This window comes from Acyrthosiphon pisum, chromosome A1 (genome assembly GCF_005508785.2).
Source record: "Acyrthosiphon pisum isolate AL4f chromosome A1, pea_aphid_22Mar2018_4r6ur, whole genome shotgun sequence".
NCBI lineage: Eukaryota > Metazoa > Arthropoda > Insecta > Hemiptera > Aphididae > Acyrthosiphon > Acyrthosiphon pisum.
Window position 1 is genome coordinate 59,169,829 of NC_042494.1, and position 20,647 is coordinate 59,190,475.

The 20,647-nt window shown below is 29.6% G+C and overlaps 1 protein-coding gene across 3 annotated transcripts in view; it reads right to left on the reverse strand.

The window, feature by feature from the left end:
- LOC100160412 (four and a half LIM domains protein 2) overlaps positions 1 to 20,647 on the reverse strand; it is a 113,081-nt gene that overhangs the window by 57,736 nt on the left and 34,698 nt on the right. The window contains exon 1 of one of the 3 annotated variants that reach the window (XM_029487323.1): positions 5,691 to 5,727. The exons of the other annotated variants lie outside the window; for them this stretch is intronic. Within the exon in view, the coding sequence (XP_029343183.1) occupies positions 5,691 to 5,712 (22 nt within the window). The 5' untranslated portion in view covers positions 5,713 to 5,727. Of the gene's footprint in view, positions 1 to 5,690; positions 5,728 to 20,647 lie in introns of those variants that run through there. 3 annotated transcript variants of the gene reach the window in all.

The window sequence follows — 20,647 nt, forward strand, 5'->3', positions numbered from 1 at the left end:
ATAATACTATTATATCTGATATTCTCTGATAATATATTTATAACGTATAGTAATATATTTATAACGTATCGACGTTCCGCTCGATGCGAAAACGTATTGACTGGATGTTTAGAAAAGTACTTTCCGACAACTAAAGTAAACATTACTACGGATCGCCTTGACTTCCTATTCGTTGAACTATGAGTACAATATTATTATATATAGTATGTGTGAGCTGCAGTGTATATGAGCGTATTTACCACGTGACGCAATGACACAAAATTTATACATTAGTACATTGCCAACAATGTATTATAACCATACTTGAAAAAAAAAAATAAATCAATACAATCTATATAACCACCAATGCACTATTATTATTAACTTAATGAATAATGGAATTGTAATGTAGACACTTTGTGTCCATTAAAAGTGATGAAATCGTTAAAATATTTAAACAGATAAAACACTAAAACAAGTACCTAGGACGTCCTGGGTATAGGTATATACGACGTTCGTATAATATTATGATATGATACAAACGTGATTGTATTAAATAATAAATTATTCTCGGTCGAGGGATCGGGAAATTGAAAGTAGTATTACAATAATATATTGTTCAAACATGATCATTTAAAAACAAAAAAAACGTAAAATATAAATGCCCATGACGCAATACGAAGAAGTCACAATATTTCAATATTTGGTTGCCTGCCGGCGATATAATCTTATTCACGACAGTGATCTTTTCATATATTATTACCATCGGAAAAATGGTACACATCGATACTTTTATACGAAATCCGTAAACGAATAGTATAAATGAATCGAATGAATATAGCCCGTAGCCAGCATAATTTTTTTTTCAGTTAGGGGTCGGCTGGTATGATAAAAAATAAAACGAACCTACGTAATTTTTAATAAAAATATGCGATGAATGCAGATTGACGACTGCACTCGCGGTTTTAAATATAATTAGAAAAACAAATAATACTATGCACTTTTATAAAGTACTAGCTGTAATACCCGATTCGTCCGGATTAGATTAATTTTTTATCTTTCTATCGTTTCCGTTTTGCTTTAATTGAAATATAATATAATACAAACACAATATATTACAGGTATTAATTTATTTTACGATTTTCCACAACTCAACTCTTGGCATATTTTTGATGCAAACACAAAATACCGGAGACAATTTCAACGAATGCTCAACTCCGACATTAAAAAAAAAAAAATGTCCAAAATTTAGAAAGCAAATCATAAATATAATAATTTTAATATTGTTCATAGGCATTTGGATTTTAATAATTTTTTCTATTTTTTTTAAATATAGTTTTAAACAATTTGTATAATATGTCATATTACTAATAATTATAATAGTTATAATATAATCTGTAACCAATGGTAACTGTTTTAAATAAACAAAAAAATATTAGATTTTTCTAGCCAAAACTAAGTTTATATGTGTGAGCACTGATGAGCCACCCTCAGTGCCGCAACTACCGGGTGTGCAAGGTGTGCATTGCACGGGCATATATCAATTGCGCCGAAAATCGCAGGTAAAAAAAGAAAAATTATGGGATAGGAAAAAGGTATACATCAACTGCGCCGATCGATATTTGAATGTAATAAATGGTGTACATCAATTTCGCTGATCGATTCTTAAATATATATAAGCGTCTATAATATTACTTCTATTATAACTAAAAATCGAGTTTTACGTGTTTTAATCTAATATAATATCTATATGGTATATCTATATCATATTTAAGTTTGAATTATATTATTTTATTACTTGAAGTTAAAACAAATTACAAAATGTGGACAAATACCGTGTTAGGTTATAGGTAAATCCATAGTTTTGTGCAGTACAATTCCACGCGTTGTTTGTATAGTCGTTCGTTTAGTTGTCGTGGCTCGTGCTTAAATTTATAATGGAATAGTATTAAGTGAACGTGGTAAAGAACTAATATTTATTATTTACCAAAATTATACATTTTCTTATAAGGAACTTACCAAAAAAGGGCATAAATGGCGGTGCGCACACAAAAGTTGCAACCCTAAGCTGTACGTAGATGAGGGTAAAACTACAATTTTATTTGAAGAAATTAAACATGAACATCATCCTCCTATATTTAATATATGTATATAAATTATTTTTATTTAAATTTACTTTTTAATATAACTTTTTTAATACTAGCGCAATAGATGTATTCCATATTAATATACCTTTTTTATGCCGGCGCAATAGATGTATACCTTTTTGATATACCTTTTTTATACCGGCGCAATAGATGTATACTATACAGGTAGTGTCCCAAATTCGGCGCAATTGACGAAACCCCCATTGCACATTGGCCCCCGGGCCCCCATTCCGATATAGGCCCCCAAATCGATGTGTTAAAATTTATAATTGTAAAGCCGTATTTGTGGAAAATTGAAGTAAAAAACAATTTGATAAAACTATTGTATCAGGACTGAAGACCATACAGATTTGGCTTTTTATATAATTGATACCTATGGATTTATCAACAAGTTTTGCTGATGTTCTAGCTGCTTGTCTTATATTTCTAACCATTCCTGTTACTGTAGCATCTGCAGAAAGAAGTTTCTCTAAACTCAAATTGATCAAAAATTTTTTGCGCAATTCCATAAGTCAAGAACGTCTCAGTGGTATTTTCATTCCGAATATATAGAAAGGAGAAAAACTTCCGAAATTGATGTAGAGAAAATCATTGACAACTTTGCAAACGAAAAAGCGAGGAAAAAACAATTTTGTTAGATTATTTAAAAATGAGTTGAAGTTATACTATAATGCAATTTTTAAAATAATTATACAACTATTACAATTACACAATTAAATAATTTAATTTTAATTATTTGATTAGCTACTAATATAATAATTAATTTAAATGTTTGTAGCTGAATTCAAATTTTAGGTACCTACAACATAATTATTTTGTCTATATCTCTTGCTGACAGTTATTGTGCAGGTGTTTTATCCATAAAATTAATAAAATTATGCTACTTTTAAAATTATTTTACTAAAAATTTGATTTAAAAAAGTCTGGTCAAGTAAAACTACAGTCTACAGACTACAGGTATTCTGACATTTTGTAATAATGTAATATGCCATTTTTTTGCATAACACTTTTCTGTATACCTACCTAATAATATGAAAAACTATTAGTAAGACGTCTATAAAACATTTTAATACAGTAAAATCAAATATTTACTAGACTACCTCTATAATATAAGCATCAGCTAACATATTTTTTTGAAAAAAAAAATTAGGCCCCAAATTAAGATTTGCACATCAGTCCCGTAATGTGTAGTTGCGGCACTGGCCACCCTATTTATCGATTGAAAAAATAAGCTATAAACACCCTCTGAGTCTCATAGAATCAGCTATAGTCTATATTATATTGGTACAACTTTTAATGAAAACTTATTGCAAATCAACAACAATAATATCAATTATCCACTGTAATACTAAATATATCAACCAATTGAACATAATATTATCATAAAATCAATAAAGCTTATTTTACACAATTATATTATAATATAGATAAGTGTGATACACATATTTCACTTGTCCCGTAGTTGTCCAGATAAAATTATAATTTTTTTTTTTCCGAGGAAAGGATATTTCGAGTTTATATATATTTAAATATATATATTTTTTCTAACGCGTCTGCTATGCTCGAATAACATTACAGTGACGCAGTGATAATATTATATAATAAACAGAAAGATAAAAACGGAGAAAAAAATTAGACCGGACTCATCTTCCAGACGTGTGATTGGCGGGTGTTCGTAATGTCTTCGTATTGGTTGGTTCGCATAAATTTATTGAAATTAAAACGACGTGTTTTATTTTGTGTTCTTTTTTTCCGGTGGGAGTATTTATATAGCAGAAGGCGAGAAACGACCGACTAAAGACTGCGTAGTGAGTTATGCGGTTATTTATCACTCTATACCTATCGCAAATGACTAGCCGCCTTGATCTCGAAATGGCATACCGAACTAATGGAATTGTTCGCTATCGTCGTGTCCGCTGACACCGCGCCTTTAATATCGTTATAGCCTAAAGTAGTAAAAAAAAATAAATAAATAAAAAAATAAAAGCAAATATCAATAGTAGAAAATAAGAAAAATGGCCCCATTTACTGTACTTAGTTTAGTTAGTAGGTACGCCGTGCTGTACGAGAACTGTACACTGTATAATATTTATACGACTTATATTTTCCGAAAAAAATATGAATTTTCTATAAACCTACACGCCTATACCTATATAATACAATAAATTACAACACATTATAATATACTACACTGTCAACGTATTTTCCTTACTCTTCTCAAACCGAAAAAAAGAGTAAAGGTTTTATTAAAATAACATTACATTCCGGTACACTAAAATATATACATTTTTATAAATTATTTGTATATAATTTGTACGCGATTCATTAAAAATAAAACATTTGTTAATGTAATTAATTAATGATAGAAAAATCTAATGGCAACAACACCCATCGCGGAAGTCAAGGATAAGCCTATTTATGATATCTCCAACCACTAGTAATTGCCGCAGGACATTTGCTTATGAAAATTGTATTATATTTATCATATGAAATTAAGCCAATACAACATAATGATATTAGACATGTGGTTATACAATTATAATTACCTACACATCACTACAATATAGAGCTGACTCATATAAATATTATAAAAATTGTGTGGTAGCACTGAATTTTTTTTGGTATTTTATTATGACTTTGAATAGCTTTCTAATGCTTACGCGTTAAGTTGTTTCAAATATTTTGTTAACAAAATACATTCTCAAAAACCATTAATATTTTCATTAGGTATTTTAAATATTATGACAAATACAACAGTTACAAAAATATGTTTTATAATATTATACTTATTAGGTAGTTGTTGGTTAAATTAGGAAAGTAGGAAATTATAAAATTATAAAATATATATTTCATTAAAAAAAATATTGTTTTAATTTTACAAACAAGTTAAATAATATCCAATAAAATTCAATGATAACATGACAATATTATATTATTATAGGTCGTGTGATAATAATATAATTTTGAGCACAAGATACTATTTCCGAATATCTGACCAAAATTGATCGAGCGGGAATCAAAAACTTTTATTCAAAAAAAATTAAGTATCGATAATTTTATCACTAAATGTAAGTACTTAACATGATATTATATATTATGAACTCATTTAAAACTATACGGACAATATGAAATGTACAGATGTGTATTTGTATGCATCATGTACAGTAACTACCCATATATATACAGAACATTATATATAGAACATTTTCGAAGTTATGTTTTCAGTACTAGTACTATTTAAAACAGCTACAAAAAAATATTATTGAATACAATTTCATAGACTGTGAAAGTAAGAAATTTTAATGGTACTTATACTTTTTTTTTTGCTCTGAGCATAGTGATTCCATAGTAGCAATTTAATTAATTTATATTTTTTTATAACTCAAGAAAGTATAAAACATATCATATTTTAATGAACTATATATATCATAAGCACCAGGTGCACAAAAAAAAAAAAGAAATGTTCCATAATGTGAAATATCAACTCGACAAAAAGTGTCTATGACGTGTAGCTCGTATAGGAACCTATTTTTTTTTTAACAATAATAATATACTTTTATCTACCTTTACTAATGTCGAAACTCATCTGGGCGGTAGCTATATATATCACGTATATAGCGTATATGCAAACGACTTGCAAACGAATATTAAATATATTATTGCGTCCGTCGCGCAGGACGAGAGTTGAGAAAACTGCGTTTTCCATTTGGCTAAAATCGAATTAGCGCGAGTATTAATTTGTTTACAAATACAATCTTAGTGCGGAAGGTTTAAAAATAAATTCGCGGAGAGCTGCAAAAAGAATGTCTCAGCATCATTTTTCGAAGAATTGCATATATAATATGGTTTTCTGACTCGCGTGTGTTTTTAAACCTTAGAATACCTACTCGACGCATGTATGTATATAGAGATCTTGATGTATATAATAATAATATGTAAACCAACAACGGGACGACTGTACAATAATATTAATATGTCCGCGGAATATATATATATATATTATTAAATTGTATATATGCGTAAAAAAAAGTGCCGTGCCAATTTTAAATCAAACATAAATCACAACAACGTACAGAGTTGCTTTTTAATTAAAACGTTTACGCTAAGGTTACACGATTATATATTATTATATTATATACGTATACGCGTTTAATAGGAGAATTAGTGTTAGGAGCGAGATAGCGATCCGTAAATTGTTTATATAAAACGAAAAGATTGATGAGGTTTTAGCGACGAGCTGTGTAATATATGTTAATATGTGTTTTCGACCCGCGAACCACATTTAGTAGAGAGTTAATCATCTCGGGAGCATTCCACATGTTGTCGAGAATTATAAGAACAAATATATATTATATTAACCAGCAGCAATATCATCATATTAATACGCGAGTACACATACCGCGGATCGTCCGCTTTTAAACAACTTCCACGGAAGACTTTCATCGAATGACCTTTTTTTTTTTACTGCGCCGTTACATCGCTGACAAATTACACGTGCCTTATATATTATATTATTATAAGCGTTACCTATATGCTGCATAATAACACGAGCGGTGTAATTGTGTGACAGGCAGAATAACAGCGACGATATTTCGAAAAAAAAATTTCAAATTTATTATTATAATCGTATTATAACCTTTTTTTGCTGTTACATCTTTGACAAATTGTTATACACGTGTCTTATATTATATTATTATAAGCGTTACCTATACTGAATATTAACACGAGCGGTGTGAGTGTGACAGACAGAAGAACGGCGACGATATTTCGAAATTATGTTAAGGGTTCCATGCCAGTTTTTCGAATTTGCCACAATTCTATAAAATTTGAAAGTTAAATTTTATATTTTAGTTGCCATCTCAATTATAAGACCTTTCCACTAATCAACTACCCGATACCTATGGGGGGGGGGGGTTAGAGTGTATTATAGAAAAAAAAATGATTTTACGGGAATAATTCTTAAGCTTTGTAGAATTGTCGGATTTTGATGATGATTTTTTTTATCTGAAAGAAGAAGACTCCCTACAGCCCGCATAGATCTCTGATTTTGTAATTTATTTCAAATAATTGTAGTAAAAAATTTGTATAAAAATATTTTTTATCTTGTATTTTGAAGACATATTATAAAGTTTGAGGATAAAATATTGAAAAACAGAGATCGATGCGGGCTGAAGAATATTTCTCTCTAGCAATTAAAAAAAAAATTATGAACTTTGTTTGAATCTACAAGGCGGTATCGTTATTCCCGCAGTTTTTTTTTTTGAAGACAAAATGCCGCACCGGGCGCCTTAAATTAATATTATATAATATAATAAATAAGTACCAATTATTGCATATATAGTTATTTCAGTTACATCCTGTATAATAATATGTGATTAAAATATACTACGACGTACTACGATTCCTATATCGTTATTTATTTTTGTAGGTAGTACCTCGTTTATTAGATCGAAAAGACGAAAACAAATCTGCGGACTATAGGTACCCAAATTTGCTTCCTATAATATTATGCGTATATTTTGGACATTTTAATTACAAGAGAGTAACTATAATAGTATAATATTATCGTGATAATTATTGTAGTCACAAATTTATTCATCACAATACCATTACTAATGGGCGACGCTTTAGCTATATAATATATATATACCTACGTCCTACATATATATTATATTCTTTTGTATACTATCTATATAGACACACTTACAATAATTATAATACATTAGTGCAATATAATTGGTAATATATACTGTTATATATCGATCGCATAATAATATGTACCTACCTATTCGACAACCTACCAATAATAATATTATACAACAAATTTTATAGTGGTCTCGCGCCGACCGTAAGTGTAGGTAGTACGTACCGACCGCCAATTTGACTCGATTTTTTTTTACACGAACGATATTTTGTCGTCACCCGCCGTGGTATATACCGCGTCGGTTACACGCGCATGTAATGTGTATGGTACGTATGGTATACAGTAATGGTCACTCACTCACTCCTCGGCGGGGAGGTGAGGTGAGGTGTTATACGAAAAATGTATAACTGTAAAAGTTGAGAAAAGTCGCGACTGTTGCCGGGCACCGAGTGTGCGGACGGCTTTTATACCCGGCACGTGGGAGGCGGTGCGTGGCGCGGGGCCTGTCAAAACCACCGGGGGCGCTTTGCAAAACGTTTTGAAAACAAATATTTCCCCCGTCCCGCGCCGCAGTGGATAAACTAATGCATTTCCTTTTTGCAGTCAATCTATCATATTTTATTGTAATAATGGCGCAATATAACTGAGATCCATATAATAATATAGTAATAATAATAATAGTTAATACTATAAAATACAATACGCGGCGGCGTAATACATACTATCCGCAACAGCTCGACCCTGTCGTCTTTTTGAAATATCGATCGTTAAATTTGAATTTGTCATTTTTTTTTTTTTTTCAATTCTATTGAAATCGTGTCATGTTTCTCCGGTATTTTTCATTTTCCCCCCCGCAGTTTGTCAATAATAATAATAATATTATCAACAACAAACCGTTTTTGTCATCGTGAATTATATTATTATATGGTTCAAAATGATTTTAAATACGAGTGAATTCCTTGTGACACGCACTGGAAATTATTTTTCAACAAAATAACATTCGAAGCAGTCAATATTGTTTGAAAATAAACTATTTTAGTTAACCGAATAAACGCTATACGATTTTTAGGAGTATAACCATTTTAACAGACTTGTTGTTTTATCGCTCTAATCTCATTGTTTATGTTTTGTATGTTTACATAATATTGTGTATTACTTAAGTACGTTCCTACATTATAATACAACAACAGAATAAGTATAATATTATTATTTTGTTAATCGTCGTAATGTCATGGTATTATCATCTGCGATGAAATAAGGTTTACTAACTAATTATTGTAAACGCGTATTATAGTATAACAAAAATTTAATAATATTAAAACATGATGGTATTTTAGAGAAATTTTTTAGAAAACTCGACTACTTGACGTATAATCATTTTGTCATATTTCAAAGCTCAGTAACGTGATATAATATACTGATTTAATGGACTACTGCAGTAAAATGGTGTACCGACAATATATTTAGCGCGCTAATATTCTAGCAATGAGAGATGTAAAATGCAACCAATTAAATATCTCTGGACAGTTCAGTTTTATATCCATTGACCTATAATTTGTACACGAGCTTCAAATCACTAATATTTCTACTGGTAGTTAAAATTGTCATATTGTTTAATGTGTGTCTAACAATAGCTTATAGTAAGCTTATAGTAGTAGCTTTGTATAGTAAAAAAAATAATCGATTTTGAATAACTTCAAGGCTTTGTGTACTTATGAATATTGGCAAAAAGTGACCATACCCTAAAATTATATTTTAAAGTATATAACGTACCAGCTGTGAAAAATACAACGTTTTCAAGGCAACGGGGTTAGTAAAACCCTTAGGTCCTTATAATGAATCCTAGAGTCGATGACGATTTTTTTGAAATACTTAAAATGTAATGTTTATTGAAAGAGTGTTGGAGTCAAACATAACACCCAAATCACGATTTTAAACCGCACGCTAAAGCACAAATATTCTATCCAAATAATAATTACGAATAAATGGAGCACGAGACCTGGATAATGACACTTGCACTTATCAATATTAAATGATAAATTATTTTGTTTACAACAGACTGATAAGAAATGTTTGATATCAGAAGTGAACCAATGTCATCTATACACCCACTTACTATAATCATAGTGTACATTTATCAAAATACACAGAAAGGTATCGTACTAGAAGGGTTTTAACGTTTTTAACATTTAATCAAAAGTATAATAATATAAATAATATTATATTATATTATAATGCGTTCATATTTAAAGAATTAATTTTATTGAATAGGTATGTAACACATTTACGGCCGGCAAGTTATCTTACTTAAAATTTCGCCCAAGGAATGTGTTACAAAAAAATAATATAAAAATATATATAAACATTTTGGTTGAGATTGCATTTTTTCATTATTATTAGCTTTTACAAGAATTTCGTCTGAAACACAACTATTTCATATTACCTATTCGTTAAAACTACAAAAGTATACCTTAAGTCTTGACGTTCTTAAAACAATATCTACGCTGGTATAGCCGTTGAATTGAAATATGTTATTTGAAGTAATATGTATTAAGTTATGCATCAAATAAGTACTCATCCATTAAGTTTCCCCTCGTGTTCTTATTTGTTTAATAATTGTGGTCAGTCGTAATGGCGACGGAAGATGACGAATACTTATAGCTGTTTTTGTGAGAAATACTGTCATTAACGATTGCGCAACAGTTACATAACCATTGGCTGACGTATACTAATAATATATTAATGAGAAAATAATAGTTCTATAAAAAATTCTTAAGGAAAATTTGAGAAGGTGTTCAGTATAGAGGTTTAAAAAATAATAATTTTTTAGTTTAAACCGTATTATCTATTATATACCAAGTAGATAACCGTGGGTAAGACCTATTGTTTGTTTAATATAAAGCATATTATGCTTATTGTATGTAAATTGCAACCGTAATTTATAATATTTTAATATTTTTTTATATCGTTTTTTATTTATTTTAAAATGTATAGGTACGACGTCACTAGATACATTTTGCCCACTATACAATTTTTGAGTATATCAGATTATAATAAAATTTAGATATCTGCCTACACAATTCAACCTCTATATACCGGACACACACTCTCGGTAAATGTTGTCCGTTATTAGGAGATGTCCGCTTTTCAGAGAATTCAGATTTTAAAACGTTTGTATAGTTGGTTCCCAAGAAAACATTCACTATTTTGAGGTGTCCGTTAGGGGAGGTTTCAATGTGTATAGATAATAGATATATCATTCATATAAATGTATTACTTGCAATTTTTCAGATTTATTTAGTGTTACACGATAAAATTTTTTTTTGAACACTATACATATAATAAATACATATACTAGAATAGTATATTTACTAAAATATAATAATAATTATTAGGTTACCGTTATGGTTAATTATAAATTGGTTAATGTAGATAATGATGCATAATATTATTTATGTTAATATGTGCCTAAAAGTATACACATTTAAATATATTAAAACGAAGTTATTAATATTTTGAGAACTTTCTCACTAATTATGGTTAAGTTTTTGAATTACTATAGTATAGCGTAAGCGTATTATAATAATTACATTTCAACTAAGAATACTATTTAATTATATCCAAATAATCTCACTATTTCTTAAATTAAAAATTAATGTAAAGTTTTGAAGTAGGTAATTGAAATAAATTATATTTTAATTTAAGTTTTCACTACTTACTTAAATATATTTTTATCTATAAAAATATGTAGTTCTATAAACTTAACTATAATACGATACGAGGATATATTATTATTTTAAATGTTTCGATCGTTTCCATTATGACACTTATTTTTTTTTATCTATTAGCTATTTATCACTTGACTTTCTAATAGTTTATAGAAAAATATAAACTCTAAGAACAGTATAATTTAAATATTATTAGTCAATAAAATATTGTATTCGTTATACGTTTTGATGGTAGTTAAATAATGTATAATTTTTACTATGTGTTGAAAGCCGAATAGTAAATATCTATTTGAGTATAGAGACGACATTTTTATTACCCGGGTGTTAATGTTAACATGTTTTTTTTTTTAATTGCACCTATTAAAAATCTCTTAGTGCTATCATAAACAATATTTTCGAAAAATTATAATTTTGTGATCGCTTAATATTTTAAGACATCAAAAGCAAAAAACGTACACATCAAACCACGATCTACCAGGAAATATCAAACGAGCAATTTCGAATTTAAAAGGATACTTGAAATCGTAAAATTAAAAATAGTCGCTCCGAGATCAAGAAACAATCAAGTGGATCAAACAAGTGGTCAGACAAGTCATAAAACTATAAAACCATAAAAGTAAGTATGTTGTATCTGATTTGGTCTGCACTCTGCACGCATCAAGATTGTTATTTTCGACACCGAAACACTTCTATAGAACGACGAACGATATACGCGTCAGCAGATAATAAATTAGTCGATTGATAAGACCATGTTAGGTTATAGCTTAATAAATGGCAATGCATGATGGTTGTGGTTTATGGACACAGAAATTATATACTCGACAGATTTTTGCTAATATTTCAGATTGTTTGAAACACCGAGAAGGTTTAGAGGCTAATTTTAACAACGTCCAATAGGTGGCGCTGAAGAAACATTTTTGCAATTTCAAAAATTATTCGTCTTATACCTACAGTCCATATCGGTCAATAATGTTCAGGGGTGAATCCGTAATATATATCGTATAAAATTTATTTTAACTATGGACTACGGCATAAAACAATCTAAGTCCACCGCAATAAAATCATTAAAACAATTTACCAATTTTTGCCGAATCACAGCGGAATTTCATCTAGATAGTTACCATAATTATTTATCTACAACACTCGAAAACGTACCACATCCAAAAAATTTTCATGAACACGATTAACATTTTGTTATCAACAATAAGTACGATTTAATTATAATATAATATTTCAATTTTTTAAGAATAATGTTTTGGACAGATACAATTTATAATCAATTTCTACTGAATACTATAGTAATCCAATAAACATAATATGAAGAAGATTTACATTTAAATTTCTCCTTCGTACATGAATATGTACTAAATTTATAGTATATAATATGATGAATATAATATGCGTATAATAGGTATACAAAACCGTTGGCAGTTGATACTTTAAACGGTTTTGTTCAACAAGTGAAAGTAATTGAAATTGAAAATTTATTACCATTATAATATTTTGTCACCAGTGACATAGATTTTATACATTTTAAATGTTAGGTTCGCATGTTTGACGTTATGAAAATGTGTTCAGTATGTTTTATAATGTTTCTTGTTTCTTTTTATCGTATATTATTATGAAATTGACGAAAACAATTTAGCGTTATTCGCAAATCGTATGTGTTAGAAATATATATACTTAATTTGTAATCGGTTTTCAGCATGATAAAATTTAAAAAAACAACATTTACACGGTTCGTATACAAATACATTATACAACCTTATAATGTTAAGTATGCTTCAAATGGAGCTTCTCAAAAGGAAGCTACACCCGCGAACGTGTAGTCTCTTTTTTTAATAACCGTACAAGCACAGCATACCAAATTGGGAGTATCCATTTAGTGTTATATTGGTTTAAATATAAGAGCCAATTGGACTCTTATCGAATTCGAACAGAAAATTTTATCCAAGGGGATTTATCGTATCTAAGCTATTTTATTAATATTTTAATATTTTAAGTGAGTTGTACAACTATGTAAAATAATACAATTTTAAAATTCTCCATAACTTGATTTAGACTTTTAATATCGATAAAAACTTATGATAATATGCTCTGTAGATAAAATGCATACCTCTAAATTTGACAATGTGTGATTTTCTTATATCGTATTAAAATGTACGTCACAATTTAGATTTAGCTGAATTTGCTGTTGGGAGTTTGTAAGACGGAGATATTCAAATGTGTAAGTACGTGTAACGTCCTCTTCAAAAGTTCTCACAGCAGGATTGATCGAAGGTCGCCTCGTCAAGCCTCGAGTATTATACAGAATGTCAGAACTCAGAATATACTAGGTTGTGTCGTCATCAAAATTCGAATAATTCTATAATTAGAAACTAGTTACAACCATAACACAATGTTTTTCGTTGTTCATACTTTGTATAAATTATATCTTTTGACTATGTTCAAAATTCAAAACTGACAAGAATACAGAGCGCGTATATTTGAGCTATAATATATACTGTGTAGTACCCATAGGTACGCATAATATGTATACAATGGACACAACCCAGACAGCAATATTTGTTTAAAAATATTATCATAACATTAATTATAAACACGAATAATATTATAATATCATCATTACAGAATACTGTCAGGGAATATGTATGTCATACATTTATGGCGATGAAAAAATATTGTTTCGGAAAATTGTTAATTGCATTGGCGGGGGCGGATATAAAAAAAAAAAAATAAATAAATTATACATATAATATTTATAATATTATTATCTAACGTCTTCTCACAAAAAGCACGGTCAACTGCGCGCGACGGAAATTAATAATAATAGCGAAAAGCTTCGAGTGCGCACAGCGTTCTGCAGCGAGACTCCGGCGGAAAAGATAGACATCACGAGGCATATTTACACAGCTCTATATATAATTTTTTATAAATATTTATATATATATAAAACATATTATATACTATATGTATATAAGTCACAGGCAATTAGGTGGGAATGATAAAATTATATAGACGGAGAAACAACGACGACGACGGCATAATGAATGAAAGACACTCAGAGAGAGAGGGGGGAGGGTCGATAGAGAATGAGCGACTGAGAGATAGTGTGTGTGAGAGAGAAAGCGAGGGGGGAAAGAGAGATAGTAAGAGAAAGAGGTTAGGCGTGCGTTACTTTTTTTTCTGCTCGCGAGTGCCAAATTTGTTCCGGTTTGCTCAATCCGGCCGGGCGAGTCGCCGAGCGATACCGAGTGCCTGCAGCAGCATGCGTGATTAAAAATTGTGTGGCGCAATTTGCGTCGCGTTGCGCCAGAAAAGCGGCGGAAAAACAGCCGGATCAAATTTATCACAGTTCGGCGGCGCACGCTTTACATGCCTGTCAGAACCCGTTAAATCGCTGGCGGACTATTGTCACAACCCTTTATGCCCCACCACCCCCCCTCAACCCCTACTTCCACGTTTTAATAATATTATTATACTGCCGAAATTTCCCCCGTGTCGTAGGGTGCCACTGGTCCCGCGCTCTCAAGAAAACAGTACTTGTTATTATTATATATATTATAAGCATATCGTGTACATAATATTATAATATATATATAAATTACTTGCACTATACTACCTGTCGTTTGTGTATGTGTGTGTGTGTATTTGTATTGTTCGTTGTCGAAGTCACCTGTCGTGTGTACTCGCGAACGTTAGGTAACCTGACCTTCGGTTAAGGTCGAATTTCAAATTTTTTTTTTTATTTTCGTTTTCACTCGATCGCGTTCGACGCTCACGTTATACGACGCCGTGTTTGTAATGTATAAAATATAATATTGAGTACACAATACTCGTACGACGCGGATATGCAAAACGGCGGCGTAATTTACCGAAATATAACTTATTATAACACACTTGTAAGCGATAGACGTGGCCACGCGCGTGTGTGTGTGAGTGTGGGTAGGTAATTTTAATTAATTGTTACATTTTGCTTAAATTATGAAAATTATAATAATGACAATGGACATAAAATATATCCAATATTCTTATATACCTAATATAGGAAAATCTTTCGACGGTCATTGGACAGCAAAAACTAATAAACGGCCCAAGAGGGTATTTTCGAAATTCGTTTACAACATAATATGACACACGATTAATCATGATATAAAATAAGACAAGAAATTGGAAAATGGATTTTTCCAATTTGTTTTTTTTTTATTAACCATTTATTAGTTGTAGAAGTCACAAAACACAGTTGTTCAGAAGAAAAAATGCAACTAATATTTATTGCCAGTCCGACTACAACTATCAGACTATAGATACAGAATCAGCGTTGCACTCCCATGGGCCCAAGTATTCTGATTTCAGAAAAAAAGTAGGTTAATATTCGAAATGTCACTATATAATAATATAATCCTCAGCGAGTTAGGTTCACGTACGCCAGCGCCTCTATGACTATATAGTAAAATAAACATTTTAACATAGATAATATATTTTGGACAATTTTTTCCTAACCGATATCGCAACGCTTTGTTTAATTTCATAGAAATTGCAAATTAATAATAAACGCAAAAACTATTTAACTTTATCTTTAACAAAGCGTAGCACGGAACTATAGATATTTTTCCACTGCACTATACCTAAGAACATAATATCTACGATTCCTCAATGTATCTTGCCGAGGAAAAATTATCACTCAATTATTTTCCTTGGGGAGAAAAAATATCTACTAACATAATAACTACAACTATGACTATGACTTATAATGTATACGAACGAAATTTTTTTTTACTTTGAATGCACTAAAACTACATGTGGTTCTCGTGCTATATCAACAAATCGTTTGGCGATTCAATTTCAACACTCTTACGATATTATATTCACCACGTCTCTGAACGGTTGTTATTTATTTTAATGAATAGAATTATTGTGTCATGTTTCTACAGTCGGCCGAATGACCTATGCGAGTATACCTTAAAAAAAAAACCCCGTACGTTTTTGTTACGCGCGAAAAGTTTTGTTAGGAAAAAAACACTTTTTAGTGCTTTTATGAACGTAATAATATAATAACATTATTATACACTAAATAATCGCGCACACAAGAAAAACGAACCTTTATTAATAACAAGTAGTTTGATAAAGTAAACACGTTTATGCGCGTGCATTATGTATAACAATGTGTGTTTACGCAGCGTCATAGAAATATTAAACTGTATAGGTAACCTGCCCACATAAACTTTGGCGCCCCACCCGCAAAGGCTCGTTAGGAATTTCGAAAAATTGTCTAGAAAAAAGGTTTTAATTTTAACGGACTGTGCACAGGCAAGTCAATTTACTAGGTGTGTATACCTACGGCCAAAATCGATCGGGGCCAAGGGTGTTATTACTATCGGTATACACATAAAAATATATAATATTATTGTGTTGATCTAAGACGCCACGCCCTTTGCACGGCCGCGTGCTGTAGGTACCCGACGGCGTCGAAATGCCTATTTTTACAACCCTGCCAGTGCAAACAATGCGGCCGATTGGCGCAGTCCAATTAATTAAGTTAAAGGTCAGCGGTGTGTGTATATAGAGCAGTACGCTTTCTTTTTAACCCCCCTCCCCTCACCACGGCCCACAGACCGTTCTCTTTTTATGATTAATCAACGCCCGGCCAGCAGCTCGTCAGTCCGGAGACGACGCGGCGGCGGTGATTTATCGAAGCGCCGCGGAGGTAATGACAATATTATAATAATATAGGCAAATCAAATTATACATTTATATGTATAATATGCTGCTGTGTGTAATATTGTTCGCCGACCAACGTATTATTTTTGATATAAAAGCCGCGATACAATCAAACCGAGAATGCCATTATATTCTATTATACGTAGTTGCGATTGACTGTAGGTACCTACGTACTATATTATAACAGATTGAATAATATTTAATTAGAAATGCGCGCGGCTTTCTTTTTGTATTGTAATATTGTTATTATATATACCTAGGTAGGTACCTATATATATACTGCTCACTCGGTCCTTTTGACATTTCAGGTTATTCGAAAAATGGCGTCGGTGATTTAATTTTTCACGTCGAAAAAGACCTTTTGCCGAAATTCCCTCCAGACTATATTACATTACTGTTAAAATGTCAGAGTCAAAAAGGTTACGCGCGCTTTTGGTTTTTTTTTTTTTTAATGTTTATCGAACACAAATAAGCGTCGAGTTGGTCGGTTAATTAACTATAATATAATATACCTGTTGGCTGTTACTTGCAATATCAACGGCATTTGTAGAAATATTATTATAATTATTAATTATGTAATATTGAAACAATAATTTGTGACTGTTAAACGACAACCAATATTATATTTCTAAACACATAACAATATATATATATTATAAATAAAAATTGATTTAAAAAATCATAAATCTATAAAATAATATTGTTATAAGTAACTACAGACAAATATGTGCACTGTATGATTTTTTACTTTTAGAAAATATTGATTCATATTATAATGAGTAATATAACTAAAATATTTATTTCAGGACATAAGGGTAACATGACCATGGATAATTTATGATTAAAAAAAATACATCTCCTTGAAACTTACAAGTCCCCTTTATTAGAAACGTATTAAATGCTAGTGTTTGAAAAATAACATGTTTAGTTGATTAATATTATTTTCATGTCGTCAGTTACGCTTATTACTGGCATTTAACTTTGTATATTTAACTATATATAGTATACACTAATAATTTTAAAAAAATATAGAGAACGGATGTTTACAATTTAAACAACTGTAAAAAAAAATAATTGAAAACATTTTTAACGTAATTTAAAGATACATAATTATATTGTGTTTCAAACTATAGTTATACTGATGACTTTTTGCGTTTATTTTAAAATTGTATCCGTGTCCAAAAGTAACAAACTAACAAACTCGTGCGTAATTGAATATAAATGTTAACGAAGTAATTATTTAAAAGAAAAATAACACAATTTTGTTTTTTCACAATTAATTTTTAATCAAAACATCATCTTCTAGTAAACAATTTACTTTTAGTTTGTTAAGTCCTGGAATACTGTAAATCTACGATAAACACCAGTTTCATGATAACATATTTACTACAGTGACGACTATTATTCTTTGTCCTATTATATCAAATAATAGACATTATGTAATTAATAATATAAAAATTAATTTATTATAATTACCTATCGTAGAAGTATTTTAGAAAAGAAACGGCAGAATTAATGTTTTTATAAAAAAATATATATTTTAAATATCTGTTATCATTATTTCTTATTGTATATTATTGACCTCTTTTTTTTATTAAATCTAAAAAAAAAATATTTAGATTGTGTATAGTGTAGGTATATCTATATATTATACCAAAGTATAATGACTTTTTGATGTTCAACATAAGTGATGGGCTTCCTGTATAAGTCATTAGGATATAATAATATAGTATTACGCATTTACGCACTGTATACATTCATAAATCAGTCAACCGTCAAATATTTCAGGACAGAAATACAACTTACAAGCGTTTTGGTTATTGTGAAAAGACACATTAACATCGTCATAAACAACAAACATATTATTTTAATGCGACATTTCGATTTGTGATGAAAAAACACTATCGCTCCAGTGAGTAGGTACTTAAATTTTCACGACGACAAAAATATATTGAGTATACGATATAATAACAGATGTATAAATTAAGATTTACATAAAACACATGTCCGAATGTAACAACGACATAATGTTTGATAGAAAAACAACATAATTATTGTATTAATATAAATTATAACACTTTTAAAAATCGTCCGATTTATAATGGAAAAAAGATGACTAGAATGGTGCAACACTACAAATTTTTTTTAGATTCTGAGCGGAGCGAGGAAGCTATTCTTTTTACAATGGTGTTTACCTATTTATTTATTTATTTTTTTTTATTCTTTTTATATCCTGTAAACAAAATTTTTTCCAGAAGGAAAGTTTCGATTTTAACATATTATAGTACCTTATCTTTTAACAAATTGGATCGATATAGTACTTTAGAGAGGTCATTTTTCGATTTTCTCAATAGTTATTTAATGCCACGGGAAAAACCACCGGAAAATTACGAAAAAACGCTAAAAATGGGATTTTAATTTCTAACGATATGTTTATCACCATAGAAACGAATAAAAAATTATAATATTTTAATATTAATTCAGCTTACATGATAAAATAAATAATAACAAAATATAAAATATCCAGACTGACAAACCGTCTCCGCTCAGAATCGTTTTTCTTATTATATCATTGAATTCAAGTCTATTACAACCATTATACAATGACCCACATGTAATATACTGTACAGCAGAGCGACATCCACTTACCTGCTTTTTTATTGTTAATTTTCGTTTCTATATAGCAATAAAAAAAAGCATTACAAAAATCGGCCTGGTGAAAATCAGTTACAAAAAAAAATTTGTAACCAGCCCAAAAACATATCTATATTAATATTGTATTTCGTAATAGCAATAGTCTGTTTAAAAATCCAAAATAAATTATTCAGCTGAGAGTGGAATAATAAGATAATAATAAGAGTAAATAAGTATTTTACATATTTTAATAATTTTGTTATTTATTGAGTGTTGTTTATACGTTTGAAAAATCATTTTTTTTTTAATTACGAATCTCAATATTATTAAATAATATGGTAGCCAATTAGTATAAATATCAACTCTAACAATACATATTGAAATCAAATTTATAGAATGCATAGTGTATTTAGACAAATATAATATAAGGACGTAAGGCATGAACAAGATTTCAATATTGGGATTCGATTTTTACTCAAATATTTATTAATTGTTTAGTAATTATTGATTATTTTCCATATTATAGATATACATATATTAGTTATTTATACAGAATAATAACATGCCTATCTATAGTTCTTATGTACCTACCTATACCTATCTATAATTTATTATATTTATATTGATTATTATTAATATTTGTTTTTATGTTCACAATAATGACTTGTTAATATCATACCTCCCGAAAAGTCAATAAAAAATAAGTATAGCTTGTTAGAGGGTATGGTTAGTTCGAGTCTAGAGGATATATAGAAATGCATAATAAGGTATCTAAAAAGAACAAAACAATTGTT